The 18948-nt window shown below is 41.5% G+C and overlaps 1 protein-coding gene across 1 annotated transcript; it reads right to left on the minus strand.

Annotated features, from left to right (window-relative positions):
* Positions 1 to 11808: 11808 nt before the first annotated feature.
* On the minus strand, positions 11809 to 14522 carry RPL37A (ribosomal protein L37a). Its single transcript, XM_032402495.1, has 4 exons — positions 14454 to 14522; positions 13935 to 14063; positions 13408 to 13490; positions 11809 to 12109 (listed from the first exon to the last, which is right to left on the minus strand). Exons 1-4 carry the CDS (start codon positions 14454 to 14456, stop codon positions 12046 to 12048), a joined length of 279 nt encoding a protein of 92 aa, XP_032258386.1. The 5' UTR covers positions 14457 to 14522; the 3' UTR covers positions 11809 to 12045.
* Positions 14523 to 18948: the final 4426 nt, after the last annotated feature.

The following is an 18948-nucleotide window of genomic DNA, read 5'->3' on the forward strand; positions in this document are numbered from 1 at the left end:
TAACTCCTTTTTGTCTCTCTCTCTTTTTTTTTTTTTTTTTTTTTTTTTTTTTACTTTAGTCGGCTTGGTCATATTATGGCACCCTGGAAATTTAAAAATAAATTGGTACTTACTAAGCTGTAATTTTACACAAGCTCTTAACCATTTATATGCCCTCAAGATGACTCTTCCAACCTTTGCTTACTTGTCAGGGTATGTTCCTTTCTTCTCTACATTGCATCGCCCCCTAGCGTTATATTTGATGCTTTGCAGCCAACACAAGCTGACCAATTTCTCTGCTTCTTTGAAGGAATATATATGATCTGGAGATGAGTACTTTTCTGATTTACAGAGTAGCTTCCCAAAGAATATATGTAAATCCATTGGGTTCTAATGCCAAAGGGCACTATATAAACCTTCAAAAAGATCTAAAGAACTATACCTGACACCTTAGGAAGGTTGTTTTCCCGTCAAGACACAAAACAAATAGTGAATATAGTGATACACACGCCAAATGATTACTGTTCTCCCCCTGTTGACATTTGCAGGGATGTGTCAATGTTTCATGCCAAACAAGTGGAGCGCCAGGCTTTTAGTAACAGAGAACAAACCACAGACCAAGTGGGTGGCTCTAGTTCAGACTTAAAGATTTTTTTTTTAATGATTAGTATCTATTATACTTAGAGCTGCTGAAACATTTGTTGTTTTAAGTTTTCGCTTCATAGAAATATCTATTACTTAGAAATTAACTAATTCATATGCTTTCTAGCTTATATTGATTCCAACTTGAGGGTTCTTCTTGGTCAATTGGCATTGACTTGGTAGAATTTATCAGTTCTTAATTTTCTCCAGTGTTTCTCTAAGTTCTTCAATTAATTCTTCAATTTATTCCTCAAGAAATTCACAGCATCATCACCTAATTATGTAGTGTTTTGTATCTTCCTCAGTGGCCCAGAAATGCTGAAAAATGCACACATTTTTTTCCTATACGTGTAATGATATAGTAGTCTCCCCTTACCCGAAGTTTGGCTTCCCAGTTACCCACAGTCAGCTGCGGTCTGGAAGCAGATGAGTCTCCTACTGACATAGGGTCAGAAGGTCAGAAGTAGCCTAATGCAACATCACGATGCCTCCGTCCTTCCCCTCACTTCCTCTCATCAGGTAGACATTTTAGCATCTCACATCATCACAAGAAGGTGAGAACAGTGACCACAGTCATCTCATTTTTATTACAGTATATTGTTATAACTGTTCTATTTTATTATTTTTGTTAATCTCTCACTGTGTATAATTTAGAAATTAAACTGAATCACAGGTACTTATGTGTAGGGAAAGTTTATATAGGGTCCAGTACTATCCACGGTTTCAGGCACCCACTGGGGGGGGTCTTGGAAAATATCCCCTGCGGGTAAGGGGGCACCACTGTATACTTGTCCCTCTTTGTCCCTACCAATGCTTCCCTGCCTTAAGGTCCACTTTGTCAAATATTAATATAGCTTTCATTTCATGGATTAGTGTTTGCAGGGTATATCTTTTCTCATCCTTTTACTTTAAACCCTTCTGTATCTTTAGTTTCTGTGTCTGTATCCTTGTATTATGATTTCTGATTCCTTAGATGTCTTTCCTTAATCTTGATACTTTGTGTATGTAATCCAATTTGACTAACTTTATCTTTCAAGTGGAGCATTTAGTCTCTTGGTATGTAATGTTATTACTGATATATATACAATGTACACACATGTATGTTGTATATATGTATACACTTAATCTGCCGCCTTACTGTGCACTATTTGTCCTACTAGTTCTTTCCTATCCCCTGAATGCTTTTTAATTTTGTTTCCACAGTACTGTTAGTTATACATTATTTTCTATTCTTTTAATGATTACCAGAGATTACAACATGCATTTGATTTGTAGTTTGACCCCTTCCTGAACAATGCGAGAGCCTTATAACGTTTTAACATCATTTACCCACTTTCTTGGCCTACATGCTGTTGCTTTAATAACATTATACTTTAATACTATTACCCCCTAATTATTGTTATTATATATACAGTCTAAAGTCACTTGTAATTACTTGTGGTGTTCCTTTTTGTTCACTTTCATTCCTTCCCGCATCTTCGAGTCTCCTCCTTAGATTTTTTACTTTCTGTCCGATGGGTGGGTCTGCAGTAATAGACTTTGAAGATATAAATTGTCTTGTAGAGTCTATTGTTAAGAAGTCGACTGCCTTAGGGACACCTGGCTGACTGAGTTGGTGGAGTGTGCAACTCTTGATCTCAGGGTTGTGGGTTCAAGCCCTATGTTGGGTGTAGAGATTTCTTAAAAAAAAAAAAAAAAAAAAGTTGACTGCCTTAGTGCTTTTTCTCTCCTAGCTTAAGATATTCCTTTTGTCCTTGGTATTCATAATATTGCAATATCCTTAGATATTATTTTCTTTGTATTTATTTTGCCTAAGGCTTACAGGAATTCTTAAATCTGTGACTTTCTAGTTTTTTTTATTGGTTTTGGAAAATTCTTAGCCATTATCATCCCTCCTCTCTTTCTCCTTCTGGGACTCTAATTACACATGTATTAGAACTCTGCATTGTATCTCCAATGTCTCTTACACATACTTGCTCCTTTCCTTTGTTTTTTGTGCTCCTTTCTGGATATTTTCTTTTGATTTATCTTTCTAGTCACTGATTATCTCTTAACCTGCATCTCATTTGCTGTTAAATCCATCCATGGAGTTCTACTTTTAATTATTAAATCTTTCAGTACAGGAATAGACTTGTTTTGTGATGAAATTCTTAGTCTTGTCTTTTACTTCCTCATCTATTATTAAGCAGTTATTCTTAAGTCAGTGTCTAACAACTCCATTGTTTGGATACCCTGTGTATCTTTCTCAGTTTTCTATTGTTTCTCTTGGTTTATTTTCTTTCTTTCTTTCTTTCTTTCTCTTTTTTAGTAATCTCTACATCCAACGTGGGGCTTGAACTCCCAACTGAGATCAAGAGCTGCATGCTCTCCCAAGCCCAGACATCTCTTTTGGTTTTTTAAATGGAACAGTCTTGTCTCCTTGGTTATTTTTACTCAGGTGTCAGACATCATGTACAAAGAAGTATAGTGATAACTTGAAGTTTAGGGTATCTCTTCTTCTCCCAGAGAGGATTTACATTTGCTTCTTGTAGGCAGCTAGGGCACTAGTAATTCTAATTAACGAAATCCAATCATTAAGATGATTTGGAACTCATCTTCAATCCCCGTGAGGGCTTGTTTATTTCTTGTTCACTTGTCTCAGGGTGTAGGCTGCTGGAGTCTTACTCCACAGTGGGATCTCACCAAATCAAAGGAAGCTAGTGCTAATACCAAGGCAAGAACCAGGGCAACTTCAGGAAATCTTAGAGGTAGCAATTCATGGTCTGTTTCTTTGGATACGTCTAAAAGACTCAATTCCAACTAGCCACCTCTCTGTGTGTTATGCTGCACAATCTATCAATTCCCGGAAGAAATAATTTGATCAGTTATACCATTTTGTGTCATGCGACCATCCTTTTGTGGCCAAAGGAAAGGATCCTGCTCTTGGTAACTCCACTCTAACCAACTGGAATGGAGGAGGTAAGTTGCTCAAAAAAAGAGATTTGGGGAAACAAAAAGAACGTGTCTTATAGAACGTAAGGGGAAGGAATAATAGACGACACAGGATAGGGAACATATTTGGAGGAGAATATGATTCCAGCTCCAGAAATGTCCAAACAGGTTATTGTGAAACATCTGATTTGGTCAGGGTCCCGGCACAAAACAGATGGGATACTCAAATGGGGTAATTGAGGGGAGCCGAATAAAGGGACTAAGGTCAACAATGTGGGCAGGGTTAAGAGAAATCAATGATGGATGAAGCCCTCCAGGACCAGTAACAATGGGGACCCATTACCACCTTAGGCCTGCAGGAGTAAGGGGAGAAAAGTGGGCACTAAATCTCAGAAAGAGTAGCCGTAGAGAGGAAAGTGCCACCTAACAGAGCTGTACTTCTTTTTTTTTTAAGATTTTATTTATTTGAGAGAGAAAGAGAGAGAGAGAGCACAAGCAGGGGGGTGGGCAGAGGGAGAGGGAGAAGCAGACTCCCCACTGAACAGGGAGCCCGACACGGGGCTCGATCCCAGGACCCGATCCCAGGACCCTGGGATCACAACCTGAGCTGAAGGCAGACACTTAACCAACTGAACCACCCAGGTGCCCCAAGCTGCACTCTTTAGGCCATTATATTTGAAGCAACTCTGCAAGGAGCAGGGGAAATAAATATGACTCCACTTTCCTCTCATCTGCCAAGTCTTCTGCTGGTGCCTCCCATTTACTGAACCTAACCAGAAGCCGGAGAACAAGGGAACCCATTGCTACAGCCCATATACAGCAGGGAATCTCCTGGAGGACAGAGCTGGGTGGTAAAGGTGATACAAGAGGAGAAACTCCTTTCTAGCTTATTGGTTCAGTGGCATAAAGAGCCCAAAATGATCAGAGATCGGTCTCAAGATTTCAATTTAAATAGAATTAAGGTTGTGTTCCCTGGAAGAAACATTACTTCCTTAGGCACTAAGACCTCCAAACTCAAGGTCACAAGCAAGGGAAGCAAAAATGCCTTCAATGGGTCAACTGGCATAATTCTCAATGGTGTGAGTCCCACTCCCATCCCTTCATTTCTTGATCCATGCATCCTGACGAGGGGAAAAAAGCACCCTTTACCTTGTCCTTTAGGACATTATCTAGCTTCATAATGAGTTAACTCCCAGATGGTTCTATAGCTGAGCCTTTGGCAAACATAAGTCTATTAAGCAAGCTCTCTCTGGATAATGGGGCACATGGTAAAAATTATTTCCATAAGTGTGAGCCAGTTGATGTACTTTCTTCACTTCCTTCACTGTCAAGAGACTATACTGTATGGGATACAGTGATGGATAAGGCATTCTGCCAAGTCCATAATGGTGATGCTGACAAACATACTGCAGGCAAGAAAGACAAATCCACACCCATAATACACATCTATCCTTAAGAAGACAAACTGCTGACTTTTGCATAATGGAAGGTATCTAATGTAATCACTTGGCTAAATGGTACCCCTAAGGAATGGGGCCATATTAGGGCTCAGCACTAGCCTCCCTCATTGCAACATGCCACTCCAGCCGAGGCAATAGCCAGGTCACCCTTGGTAAGGGGAGGTCCAGCTTTTTGAGCTCATACACTGGATCAATCTCTGTTGTCATGATTTTGTTTCTGTGCCTAATGAACAAGCACCAAGGTAGTGGCTGGGGAAAATAAATGACAGACCTCCACAGAATGGGTTATCTTACTTATCTGGCCTAGTGAGAACAATATTTTTAGTGGATATTCCCTGGTGGGCATTTACATGGGATACAAATATCATCAACTCTACTTGTTCTAAGAATTCTATCCACGTATCTTTTCCTTTAACATCCTTGTCACCAATCCTTGATTCTTGTTCTCCCCAACTCTCTGACTAGCTGGCCATTGTTCAAGCCCATTGCCTAGAGAAAGAAAAGACTCTGGAACAGGTTTAAGTTGTGGTTCAAGTTGTTCTGCTACTTAGTCTCTATGATCTAGCAAATCCAAAAATTCCATTTTAGAATAGAATGCTGCTGCATGCATCTGATTGTACTATTTTATAGATCAGGTGACATCAAGTTTATAATGGGTAGTTTCAGTTGCACCGAAGATCTATGACCTATGTTCAGGCATCCTACAGGGTCCAGGAGCAAACAAGAGGTACTTTTCAAATGGATAATAGATGTTAACAGAAGTCATTAACCCCGAACCTCTAGTGTACTGATTCCTCTTTTGGAGCATCATAGAACATCTCTTGTCTGCCATTAACCCTGCCAGTATGTTCGAATTTGATAAATCATAAACTAAATAACAAAGTGACTTGGACCTGCTCCAAAGTCCTTACTTTCTCCAGTCTCCCCTCAAAACTGATAGCCTTACAGGTTACTCAGTAAATGGGACAGAGAAGCACATTTCAATGTGTTTTGCCTCCAAAATCCAAACAGATCCAACATTATGCCCTTTCTTAATTGGGGGGGTCTAAGGTGATGAAACTTGTCTATCACTTCAGAAAGGATATCCCAAAGATGACCTAAACTACTGTATGCATGTCTACTGAGGCATATAAGGTCCACAAGACATCCCGACCTCTCAGTCCAATTATGTCCTTAGTGTAATGACAGAGAATATGTGACCTGACAGCCCTGAAGCAAAACGATTGAAGTACACTGCTGTCCTGGGGCCCCTGGGCGGCTCAGTCAGTCAAGTGTCTGCCTCCGGCTCAGGTCATGTTCCCAGGGTCCAGGGATCGAGCCCCAGATCGGGCTCCCTGCTCAGAGGGGAGTCTGCTTCTCCCTCTGCCCCTCACCCCACTCATGCTCTCTCACTCTCAAATAAATAAAATCTTTTAAAAAATATCATAACTGAGATTGGTTATGATCATGAGACCATTGCTCGTGACAATTTCAGTTATTTGGTGGTACCATTAATCCGTGATTTCCCAGGGATTCCTTCTGTCCTACTATGTTGGTGTATGTGTTGAGGGGCAGAGAGAGAGTACAATTTCTAGAGGTTTGCAGCATTTGACATTTCCAATCTAACAGCCCTCCCTCCACTGGCCAAAGGACAACTGAAGGTACTTCACAAGTTCCTAAGTCTATCTATCCCATTCTATATCCTGAGGAGGGGGTAAAAACCACAGGATGGGAGTCATCATTCCGTAACCCACAGAAGACTCAATACATCATGTATCATCCGACCTCCATACACTCCTAGTCTGACCATGGCCAGTGGCCTCAGGTTTCCATCAGGAAGAACTGGAGAACAACTTACAGGATATACTGTGGCCGTGTTGTAGTGTTCTTCCATGAGCTGCAATTTGCAAGGTGGTGAGAGACAAAACTCCAATTTTAAATTAGATGGTTTAGTAAGAACACAATCTAAATGATAATTCAAGGGGTGCCTGGGTGGCTCAGTCAGTTAAGCATCTGCCTTCAGCTCAGGTCATGATCCCGGGGTCCTGGGATCAAGCCCCACACTGGGCTCCCTGCTCAGCGGGGAGCCTGCTTCTCCCTCACCCTCTGCCCCTGCCTGTGTTCCCTCTCTCGCTGTGTCTGTCAAATAAATAAAATCTTTAAAAAATAAATAAATAAATAAATAAATAAATAAATAAATAAATGATAATTCAAGTATTGAAGTCACTTTCACTCCTCAAATTATAGCCAATCCGATTTCCTTTTGGAGATTTTTCCTGTTGTGTGTAGTCTTGGTGAGACTGTCTACGCAGGTGCCCGGGGCTGGAAATGTAACCCCAATTAGGCCAATGAGATTAGTTCTTCAGGTCTTTCACTCCTAAACAGTGTCAAAAAGACAAAACACAGATCTGATGCCCCCACTGGGGATTCCTTAAGAGGACTCTCTCTCAGCATCTGTCAGTGATAACCAGAAAAGATGCCCTGGTTTTCTTCCCCTTACAAACTTGGTCTTTTTCTTCTATCCTGTGAAGCACTCGGTTACCTTCCAGTAAGATCTCTTCTGCTTTAATTAGCCTGAGTTGGTCTGGATTGCACACAACCAAAGAACTCTAGCTGAAACAAGTTAGGAATTGGGGCAGCCCTGTGATCCTGGCAGCAGGGAGTCCATGAGCTTTTCCTGAAGCTTAGTGCTCCGCCTTTGTGTAACTCTGCTCCTCTATCATTTGATTTAAATTCTCTGCAGAGAGTTGACTGGTTCCATTTACTCTTGTCAGATGTCCATCCCTTTTTCCATAGTGCCTGGGGCAATCTTTTTATGGTTCCTGTGCAAAATGCAGTCAACCCTGACCTTCTTTTCCCCACAGCCTGGAGTAAACTGAAGAGAGATTAAATAATCTACAATTAGACTAAAATATCTATGTAAAGCACCCGGAAGTTATTGCTTGAGACAGCACAAATGTGCTACAACCTGACCCATGATGTACAGGTCCACGTGACAAGTTTGCACAGACAGAACAGCACAAGCAGACTGATGACAAAGGAGCAAAATGTACCCTACCCCTACAGGGAGTATCACAAGAGCCTCCAAAAATGAAATCCTACGAGTGCTCCACATAACCAGCACATCATGTGGCCATATACACATATGGGCGCACATGCGTGCACGCACACACAGTGTGACACTGGCTTCCTATTTTCAAATAAGGTCTTGCTTTAGCCTCCTTTCCTTTTGGACCAAAAACTGTACCTTATGCGATTCTTCTGCCTGAACCTGACATCTTCTCCTCCTTCCTCAACGTAACTCCTCCTCCTACCACAGGCAAACAGTTTCCCTTCTGTCTCCTCTGACGTAACACCCTTACTCAAACAGCACCAGTATCTCTAGTACCCTCCCCTCTCCATGATCCAGGATTCCATGTATCCTGGGTTCCTGGACCTTACCATTAATGAGTGTTCTGGAACCAAAATTACCTAATCTGTTGTTTGAAAGAAACACTATTATATCCATTTTACAGATAAGGACACTTAACCTGAAAAAAGGGGTAAACTTGTCCAAGGTCACTCACTAGTTAGTAAGAAATCTAAACTACTTCTGACCCTAGTCCATGTTCTTAATCACTAAGCTACACTGACTTTCTGCTTATCCTTTCTACTTGTTTCCAAATAAATTTTAGAAACATTTTGCTGAGCTCTGAAAATTAGCATATTGACTGGAATTGCCACACACATACGGCACCCACATGTACACACTGTATGTTACTTTTTTTAAAGCTTTTAATTTTTTTTTTAAGATTTTATGTGACAGAGACAAAACGAGAGGGAACACAAGCATGGGGAGTGGGAGAGGGAGAAGCAGGCTTCCCACTGAGCAGGGAGCTGGATGCGGGGCTCGATCCCAGGACCCCGGGATCATGATCTGAGCCGAAGGCAGACACTTAATGACTGAGCCACCCAGGCGCCCAACATGTTACTTTGAAACGCTTTTACCATATACCATTTTTCCAAACCAGGAATTTGTAAGTGTAATGAAGCATATTTCACCCCACTAGTGAAGCTAAGATTGGCAATCATATCTTGTCCCTAGTTCAGGGAGTGGTCAATGTATGCTGATCAAATGAGGTCTCTACCCTCTAACCCCCTTCTTCATTAGCTGAACCACAAAAATCCCTGTGGGTCTTTGCTGTCAGCCATCCCACTCACTGTCCTGATTCTCAAAGGCTCTGGCCTACAGGGTTGACCATGGCATGACATATACTTGACCCTTGACTCATTTTGACTAATTTATCCCAAAACACATAATCCATTTCCCTGCCCTGTTGTTCAATTTTGGCCCAAAGTGCTAGCAACAACAAAATGGCTTTTGGTTTTCCTAAGACAGTAAAAGCAAAAAAACGTTTAACTTCATATAGACTGCTTGGTTCTGGCGGCTACATTTCAAAACTGCTGCTGCACATGCATTATTTCCATTCTTAGTTGGGCCCCTGTAAAACCCGTTCTCAGCCCCAGATCTTGGTTGCAGGATTTGAACTCTAGTCCTATCTCTAAGTAGTCCTCATCAGTCATCTCCAAGCCCAAAACAAACTTGCATTTATATGTGTTTGGGCTTTCGGGCAACCTGTGCATTTATCACAGCACAGACAAAAATATTTAGAATAGAATGAGATAGCCTGTCTAGTGAGGAACATTTGCCTTATTCACCTTTGTATCCTGATCCAGTCAGTTAAATGGCTTAAAAACCAAAGGCTCTGAAAACAAGCCAGGGTTGCTTCGTAAGAGTAAAATGAAGGTGGGGATCTTTAATCTGTAAAGAGGCAAACTGAGAAGAAACATACTCTTGAGCTCATAAGGCAGCTTAGCAAAGTGGGAAAATCCTGGACTACAGAGTCAGAAACCTAATTTTAAGCCCTACCCTCACCGCCTACCATAACCTTGAGAAAGTCACTATTTTCTTTTTTTTTTATTTTTTTTTAATTTTTTTATTTTTTTTTAAAGATTTTTTTTTTATTTATTTGACAGAGAGAGACACAGCGAGAGAGGAACACAAGCAGGGGGAGTGGGAGAAGCAGGCTTCCCGCGGAGCAGGGAGCCCGATGCGGGGCTCAATCCCAGGACCCCGGGATCACGACCCGAGCCGAAGGCAGACGCCCAACGACTGAGCCACCCAGGTGCCCCGAGAAAGTCACTATTTTCTATCCACAAAATATTTACTATTTCAACACCCTTCTAACTAGCCTCTATGTTCCCCATCTATTCTTTATCTTAATAAACACATTAAAAGTAAAAAAATTTCTAGTATTATCAGCCAACACGCACGGGTTCAAATCCCAGCTCCACCATTTACAAGTTATATAGCTTTCTCATGTGTGTAAATGGGGTTATTACCTACATTTCATAAAGCTGTTTTGGGATTAAATGATATTCAGTGCTTAGACTACTCAGGCTCAAGAAATGTTAAATATTACATCACTGCTTAAAAAATTCTAATGGTTCTCTATTACCTATACAATCACATCCAAATTCCTAACAAAGTAACACAGAGGCCTTCAAGTAAGATTCTCAATAATTAATAAACCCTAGCTCCCATCATATACTCCATTTTACTACCAGGCATTGTTCTGGAAACTGAAGCACAGGTTAAGTAACCTGGACCACATAACTATGGAGGCAGTTTGGCTGAGTTGGTACCTGTTAACTCCAGGTACCTAATGTTTATTTAACTCCCTATGCTAACGCAAAACCTGGGGTTTTGGAAGACCTGTGTCAAACATTTCCATGAAGTCTGAAAATCCTGATTTGTCAATCCTGGTCTTATTCCTACTGACTCACAGAACTCACTGACGTTTCACAGTACAAAATCACATTGTTTACAGGTACCATTTTGCTACAAAAATAAGAGCCACACATTCACTCATCAAATACTTAAGGCTACTATGTGCAAGGAATTATATTAGATACTGGGGACACGTTAACGAACAAAACTGTTGGCGGCAACAATTAAACATAAACCTAGAGTTCCTGCTGTGAGTCTAATAAGGGCTTGACACAGAGCATTACCCTGAGGCAATGTTTGTGCCACAGCCAATGCAGAAGTAAAGGTAAAAAATCTGTGAACAGATGTTATAGAGAACTTAAGAAAGCTAGTAATGGGCCAGAGTTATGGAAGAGAAGGGGAGCCCATGAAGAAAGATTTTTACTCTACCCTAAGGGCATAGGAAATCCATGTTTTCATCCTTTCAGATTTGTATTCCTAAAGAATTACTGTCTTTGGAGTATAGACAGACATACCTGTTAGGGAGGTTCCTAAGGACTCCTTACCACAGATGGTAGCTTAGACAAGACTGAGAAAAGGCGAACCACGAAAACTGGCAGAGAATTAAGTGATGGACTGAATAAAGGTGAAAAAAGGTTAATCATCACCATAAACTATTCACACAACTCGAATTCCTCCATGGATCTTCATGTTTATTAGTGTAATTGACCATCTACACCAACTTGAGTAATTCAATCCTGTCCATCCTTCTTTGCAACTGAAAAATGGGAGAATGGTGTAGACATCTGCAAAATTTGTCCTAAAATTCTAATTGTTTCATATTATTTTCTGAAGATGCTGATAAAACGTGTGGTGAGACAAAACACCCATTAAGTTAGAAGGCAGTATATGTCATCCTACCTTTAGAAACAAAAAAATTAACCGTGATCTAAAAACAAAAGTCCTCACAATTTGAAGTCATGTAGCTCAAAAGAGTTGACTTGGCCAAGGATACACCTATAGAAAGCAAAGACACATATCCAACCTCTAAGACTTATATTCTTATATCATCTATCATTTGACTACAGAAAAAAAAAAAAAGCTGTATTAGGAAAACCCAATCTCAGCACACTTTTCCAATAAAAATTAGAAGGATTTTTAATTTCCAAGGCCTCTGAGAAAGCAAAACTAATGCAACACAAATTGAAAGACCTAATTAATAAATTTAACAACAAGCCAAAGTACTTTTGTTACATAAATTAACCCATTTATTATAGGCTAGCAATGTTTCAAATGGTGAAGCTTCTACTGGTCTTTCAACTCCTTCAGTCTTCTGATGGCAGACTTTACTGTGACAGCAGAAGTGGTGCTGGAAAGAAAAACAAAGTTGGTTCCAATATAATTAGCTACACTAACACGTGAAATGGCAAATGAGTAAATCCTGCCTCATTTTTACATTACAATCTTAACGATGATGACAACTTTTAACAATTAAGAGTTGTGTCTTCAGGCTTTTGCAGAATTAAATAGGCAATCTCATGCATCTGATCTCTCAAGCAGCATTAAAAAAAATAACAGGGATGAATGAATGGTTGCAGGAGGCTGACCTAAACTCATTGAAAGGGAATGGACACAATGTCAGAAGAAATAAATTTTAAGATGGTATCATAAATGAGAGATATCAAAAAAAGTGTCAAAATAGGTAGAACAGACAAGCATATTTTGGGAAGACAGTTATTAAAATGACTACAAAAAGTTATACCAAAAGATTCTGGAACTCTACCTGGAACACCCATAACCATCACATATGGTCGGTACAGGAATGCTAGTTCATTTTATCATCACAACCGAGAGAGCACGCTAGGCTCCGTTTGCCTTTTTGACCTCATAGACGCCCACAAGACACACACATATATAAGATATATATAAAAATGATCATTTCAACACTTTCCAGTACACAATACACTGCTGCAGTGTAAAATATTAAAATTTCAACTCTTCAACCACACTAGCCTTATCATTTTATACGTGGGAGGCTAGTGTATTGGACAGCACACATCTAGATACTGGATCACATATCAGCCTTTAAGGTCAGCAACGAATTCCAAAATTAGAGATCTTCAAGGGCGGCTTTAATTTCCAGAAATAGATTAACTCAAAAGTCCACTCAATCAATAACCAGCACAGGTAGATTTATCTCAGCAGCATCACCCGGCACTTGTCAGGGTCACAAAGCTGTCGAGGTCCAGCCAGTATTGTTTGGAGTGACAAAGGTGTCGTGGTCCAGGTGGCCTCAAGTTTCCATCCACAGTCACAAGCTGACTGACCTCATTTTTACAAAAACAGCTTGCAGTACAAGTCAAAGTTCAGTACAGATTCAGTCCCACTAAAGGACCTGCCTGTACAGTATCATTATGCTCACACTGATGACCCTTAGAACTCTATGAAATTCTAAAGTCATATCAGACTTTTCTATTGTAGTAGTTTTGTTTCTAGTCTTTGAATAACTGAACATAAACCATAACTCTCCATGAGTCATGAAAAAAACAAAAGCATTCCTGTTTTCTCAGTCTTGTAAAAAGAGTTAAAACTAGCCCGTCCAGCGTCAAACCTGGAATTTTGATGTGATCCACACCCTTCCAAATACCACAAAGAAAAGGGACTCACTTGTAGGTCCAGGCGCCACCAGCGACGGTTTTCATGCAGGAGCCACAATGCCAGATCCCCACAGCTCGTCTTTTCATCTTTGTCTGTAAAAGACAATCAGTTTTCCCTATGAACCAATAAAAGCCTTTTACCTCACCACCATCCAGGAGTCTAAATCACACTAGAAAATGGGTGTATTCGGGGGCACCTGGGTGGCTCAGGTTGGGATCCCAGGCTCCTGGGATCACGTCCCCCCCCTCCCAAACAGTACTCCTGCACACCATCGACATACAAACATTACACGAAACCCTCCAGCAACACCAGCAGACAGAACGGACAAGTCACTTCCCACGAAGCAGGCTTGGCTTAGGCTGGGGCTCCTTGTCAAATGTTGGACCCTTTAGTTCCCAAGTGTAAATGGAAAGCATTCTACGAAATCCACACTGACCCACAACCCCGCACACTATTCACAAGCTTCTTCAAGAGCGGGCTCACTTCGCAGGAAAGCCTCCCCTCCCTCTGCCCCCCACCCCCGGAGACCACCTTACTTTGCCACAGAAGGAGCAAGTGTACTTGGCGTGCTGGCTTATTTCAATCTTCTTCACCATTTTCCTGAGGGAGGCACCATAACGGGTCCCGTATTTACCCACGATTCCGACCTTCTTGGTGCGTTTAGCCTGTTAAGAGCAAAGAGAGAAACCGTCGATATTAGGACCCGGGAACGGAGTCTTTGCCCCCCACTCCCTGCGCCAAACACCATTCCTCCAATCACCCAGTCCCTGCCAGTGACCTAGGTCCCCCTCATTCCATCCTGGCAAAATCTGAGGCCAGAGCGGTCCCCGGGCTCCGAGGGCACCCTGTTAACCCGGCCCAGATGGGCCAGGCGCCACCGAGCCGCCCCCGCCCCTCCGCCCCGGTCTGCGTCCGAAAAGGGGCGGCCACGGCACGAAGGCCGAAGACGGCGCGGGGCAGGGCGGGCGAGCAGACGCCGGGTGAGGGCGAAGATAGCAAGAAAAGGTCAGATGCGGGCGGATAGACCTCTAGGCCTCACCGGCAGCAACACTCACCATGCCGCCGCAAACTAGGTCTGAGCCCAGAGAGGAAGAGACTCAGTGCGCAAGCGCAGTTTTAGGCGAACGGGCGGAAGTGGCGAACGGGAGGCCCAGCTAGGAATTAAACTCTATGCTCCGGAGGTTTCTTCGCCCCCGGGGCCTTCTGGGGAATGTGGTTTTTTTGTTTTCTGTATTAAAATTGTTATTGTTTAAGCAGGCTATAAAGAGATAGAATTATTTATCACAGGCTTATTGCTAGGGATAGAAGGAGGTCAGTTTGTTACTTAACTGGCTTCTTGTATGAATGGTAACAGATGGAAATATTAGACCAGTGTTTCTCAAAATTTAGTCACTCGAAAGCTGCATCTCCAGTTTTTGCCATACTGGTATTGACTGTTTTACCATTTATTTTAAAGCGAAGTCACTTTTGAAAAACTTAACAAAATGAAGCTTCGTCCTAAGCCAAAACTATCCGTGGAATCCAGGGCGAATGTGCTATGTGGGTATTTTTCCTAGTACGCATTAAAATCAACACATAAATACGCAAACGAAAAATGTCCATTGATGAAGCTGTTGATATTGACCCCCACAGTACATTTTAAAAACATTTCAGAAAATTTCAAATGTAAACAAAAGTAGAAGAAATGGTATGATATACAAAGGCACATCTTTTAAAACATAATAACTACATCCCTTCTTTAAAAAATGCTTCATACAGTGACTTGGGGAGATTATTTTTATGTTCTAATTAAATAAATACACATTTTCACCAATTAAATTATATATTGTATTCCTTGGCATTACATTCTTGCCTTTACATATTGAAAACATTAACCTCTCGGTAAAAACTACATCAAGAAGAATGATGCCTAGAGACACACACAGCAAGTACCTTGTTTTATACACCAATGCATCTGTGCAAACCCATCTCCCGGCTGGGGGAATAGGATGTGCTCAAAATCTCCCAGTTCCATCACAGCCTCCAAGTACCCTCTGCCCCTTTAGGGTGAAGAACGGCAAGGGGCAGAGGGAGCAAGTCTCTCCTCCCTCAGGAGAGAAATACACTGCATGTTGGGGATGATTTCTGGACACCTCACCACCAAAACTATGCCCTGCTTCTAGAAAACTATAAATTAAAGCAAAATACATTCCTGTTGGTGCAAACAAATGGGATTGGTGGAAGAAGAGTTGAGAAACAAGCACTCCAATTGTCCTCCTGTTCTGGTCTGTGCCTGCAAGTTGAGCAATAGTGATGTTCACTTGCCCTGGGTGAGTGTATAAGCATGGCCAGCTTGCACTCTCTGAGGTGAGCCCTCCTGGGCTGGCTCAAGAGCCTAGTTCAGATCATCATTTAGCAAATTTACCACCTCCCCCCCATCCCCTGTGTAGCCTCCTACCTCTCTGTCCTTCAGGGGGTCTGAGAGAGAGCAAGAGAAGATAGAATGCATGAGTAAGAATGCAGTAGAGTGGCTGAAAATGAGACACCATAATAGGAGGAAATTGTTCATGCTCAGAGCAATTTTCTCAAAACTGAACAATTCTCTTTAAATAGCAAGCTTGAGGATGTACAAATAGCACTCTCATGAAATCAGCTCTAAGTGGCTTCAGAGAACTGTGTACAAAGCCTCAATTTGTCTTATCTGTGGGCTAATAAATCTCCATCCCCATTAGAAGACCATCAGGTGTAGAGATGAACTGTAATATGTACCTATAAAAGTCTTAGTAAAAACCTCTGCTGAGTCACACCTGCTCATCAGGAGCAAGCAAAATTCACTTTGCCCTTAAAAAAAAATAAGTTAAAAGTTGCCTCTAGAGGAGAGGTCTTTTAGCTGTTGAGCCAACCAGTTCTCTTTGGGGCATATGGAACATTTGATTCTTGAAGAAAATCTGAGGTGCAAACATCCTTCCCAATTTATCTCATGCTGCAGACCAAAAGGTTTATCCTGGAGTCCTAGGTTCCATGTTGTTCCTTCACTTTGTACCCGAAGAGCTCTTGCTTGCCCTTCACTGAAGTGCCTGGTGGCCACAAAGGAGTGAAGTCTGCACACAATTTTAAGAGCCCTGTGGGCTAGCCTCCACAAGGGGCAGTAGACTCAGCAAGGGGAAGGCGGGCCCTGACAAGGCCAAGGCTTAAACTCCTAGAAAGAATCAGGTATCCGAAAAGAATTCAGTATGTGGATTCATTCCTTCTTCTCTTCTCTCCACAAATTTACTTTAAATTCATCATTCTAGTTGTTTGCTTTTTGTTTTAATGGACATTTCACAGGGGATTGACACAGGTAATGCATCCATCAGGATGGGAGTTACTTGGTAACTCTTAAAAGAAAAGGTCAATCAATATGAAACAATAGCCAAATATATTATGTGAAATGAGCCATTTCTAATATGAAGAGTTTGATTCAATTTTTGTAAAAACAATTCTATGTATATTTATATATTTATATATTTATATGCATTGGGAATAAATTACCAATGGCTCCATCCCAAATTGTTTATATTAGTTATTACCTGTAGGAAGTAGGGCTAGGAATAGGAGGGATGAGAATGCAGGGCTTTCATTTTTTACTTATACATTTTTATTTTTTATTTTTTCATTTTTATTATTATTTTTAAGATTTTATTTATTTATTTGAGAGAGAGAGCATGAGCGGGAGGAAGGGCAAAGGGAGAGGGAGAAGGACAAGGGACTCTGCCCTGAGCACAGAGCCTGATGTAGGGCTCCATCCCACAACCCTGAGATCACAACCTGAGCCAAAATCAAGAGTTGGATGCTTAACCGCTTAACCGACTGTGCCACCCAGGCGCCCCGATTAGTTAATTTTTATATCAAATTTATAATAGTGAAAAGAAGGCACTGCAGAGCACTAGATGAAGGGACAGTCTTTTCAATAAGTGATGCTGAGAAACTGCATATTCATATGGAAAAAATTAACCTTGACCTTACCTCACTCCATGTACAAAAATAAACTGCAATTGGATTGTAGATCTAAACATTAAGAGCAAAACAATAAACTTCTAGAACATACATTCGCAACCTTGGGATTATCGTTTACATGAGTGTTTTGTAATATTTTGTTAAGCTGTAAATTTGTTTTATGAACTCTTTTATGTATGATATTTCACCCTAGAAAAGGGGAGTTAATAACAAAGGGGAAGAGTGCCTGGCACTCAGTAAGTCAGATGAATGGGTTGGTAGGGGGGATGTGGGCAGAGGATGTTGCAAAACCAAATAGCTGTTGGCTGTCATAATATCCCAAACACTGTGACTCACAGGCTTCTCGATGTTTTCTGCTATGACTAGGAATCCATTTCCTTCGCTGGGACCTCGCAGGAAAAGACAAAACCAAAATTGCAGGTATGAGAGAGTACTCCAATAAATTCTCTTTAAGCTTCCATGCCATTTTTTTTTAACCTTGTAATCCTGCACGTGGTAAGAAGTGAGAGGATAGCGCAGGAGATAAGGTTGGACTTCTTTTCATACCTTTTGCAGTTTAAATTTCACCTACAAAGAGCTTCAGAAAGCACCAAGTTTCTGGGGTGGCTCAGATGGTTAAGCATCTGCCTTCTGAGGCTCAGGATCCCGGGGTTCCGTGCTCAGTGGGGAATCGGCTTCTCCCTCTGCCCCTCTCCCCTGCTCATGCTCTTGCACTCTCTTTCTCTCTCTCTCAAATAAATAAAATCTTAAAAAAAAAAAAAAAAGAAAAGTATTAAGATTCCAATAGATAAGAATGCATAGACAAGGCAAAACCCAAGAGCCAGCAGTGAGGGGATGGCCCCTCCGGCTCGGTTTCTTAGCTCTCCCTCTGACCTAGAAAAAGGCTTGTGGGAAGCCAAGAAGGAAAAGACACGATTAATTCTAGTACAAATGGATCAAGGCTTACGGGATGACTTGCTCCCTCTAGGAGTCTTCCTGATCGCAGCCCTAAAGGCAGAAATTAACCAGGGTCATTCAGGGAATAATGACCCTGGTGAGGGTAGGCAGAGACAGCTCTGGTGGGCCTGGGGGGCCTTTTGTAAAACCCTGTAAGGGGCCAACTAACGGCAGGGACAGGAAGTGGGATGAGATAGGCCCAGATTTTCTTCATTAGAACTGACATTTCCAGAAAACACAGTGGATGATGGCAGGTATGTGTCTGGACTGATGTGAAGTAAAGATGGAAAAAGTGCAGAAATCCTTCCTTAAACCCAAAGCCATTTACTCTCTATAAATAAATCCAAGTGTCTTTTCTGAATCACACAGAAATGGCTGGATGGTTCTCAACAAATTCTAGAGGTACATTTGGGATGGTATAACTTAGAATTTACCAGCTTCGTAGTACAAATAAAATTTGCTTTGGAGGACCTCAAGGACATCTCAGAGATGGCGAGTCTTTCTCTAGAGTGGCTGAAACTGAGGTTTAACTGCAGGCTTCAGACAGAGGCTCAACAGGCCATATTTACTAAGACTCCAGAAGAACAGTGGTTTTAAACATGCACACCAAGTTGCAAGGACCAAGGGCAAACCCTCCCA

This window comes from Phoca vitulina, unplaced genomic scaffold (genome assembly GCF_004348235.1).
Source record: "Phoca vitulina isolate PV1807 unplaced genomic scaffold, GSC_HSeal_1.0 scaffold1, whole genome shotgun sequence".
In the NCBI taxonomy this organism is placed as follows: Eukaryota; Metazoa; Chordata; class Mammalia; order Carnivora; family Phocidae; genus Phoca; species Phoca vitulina.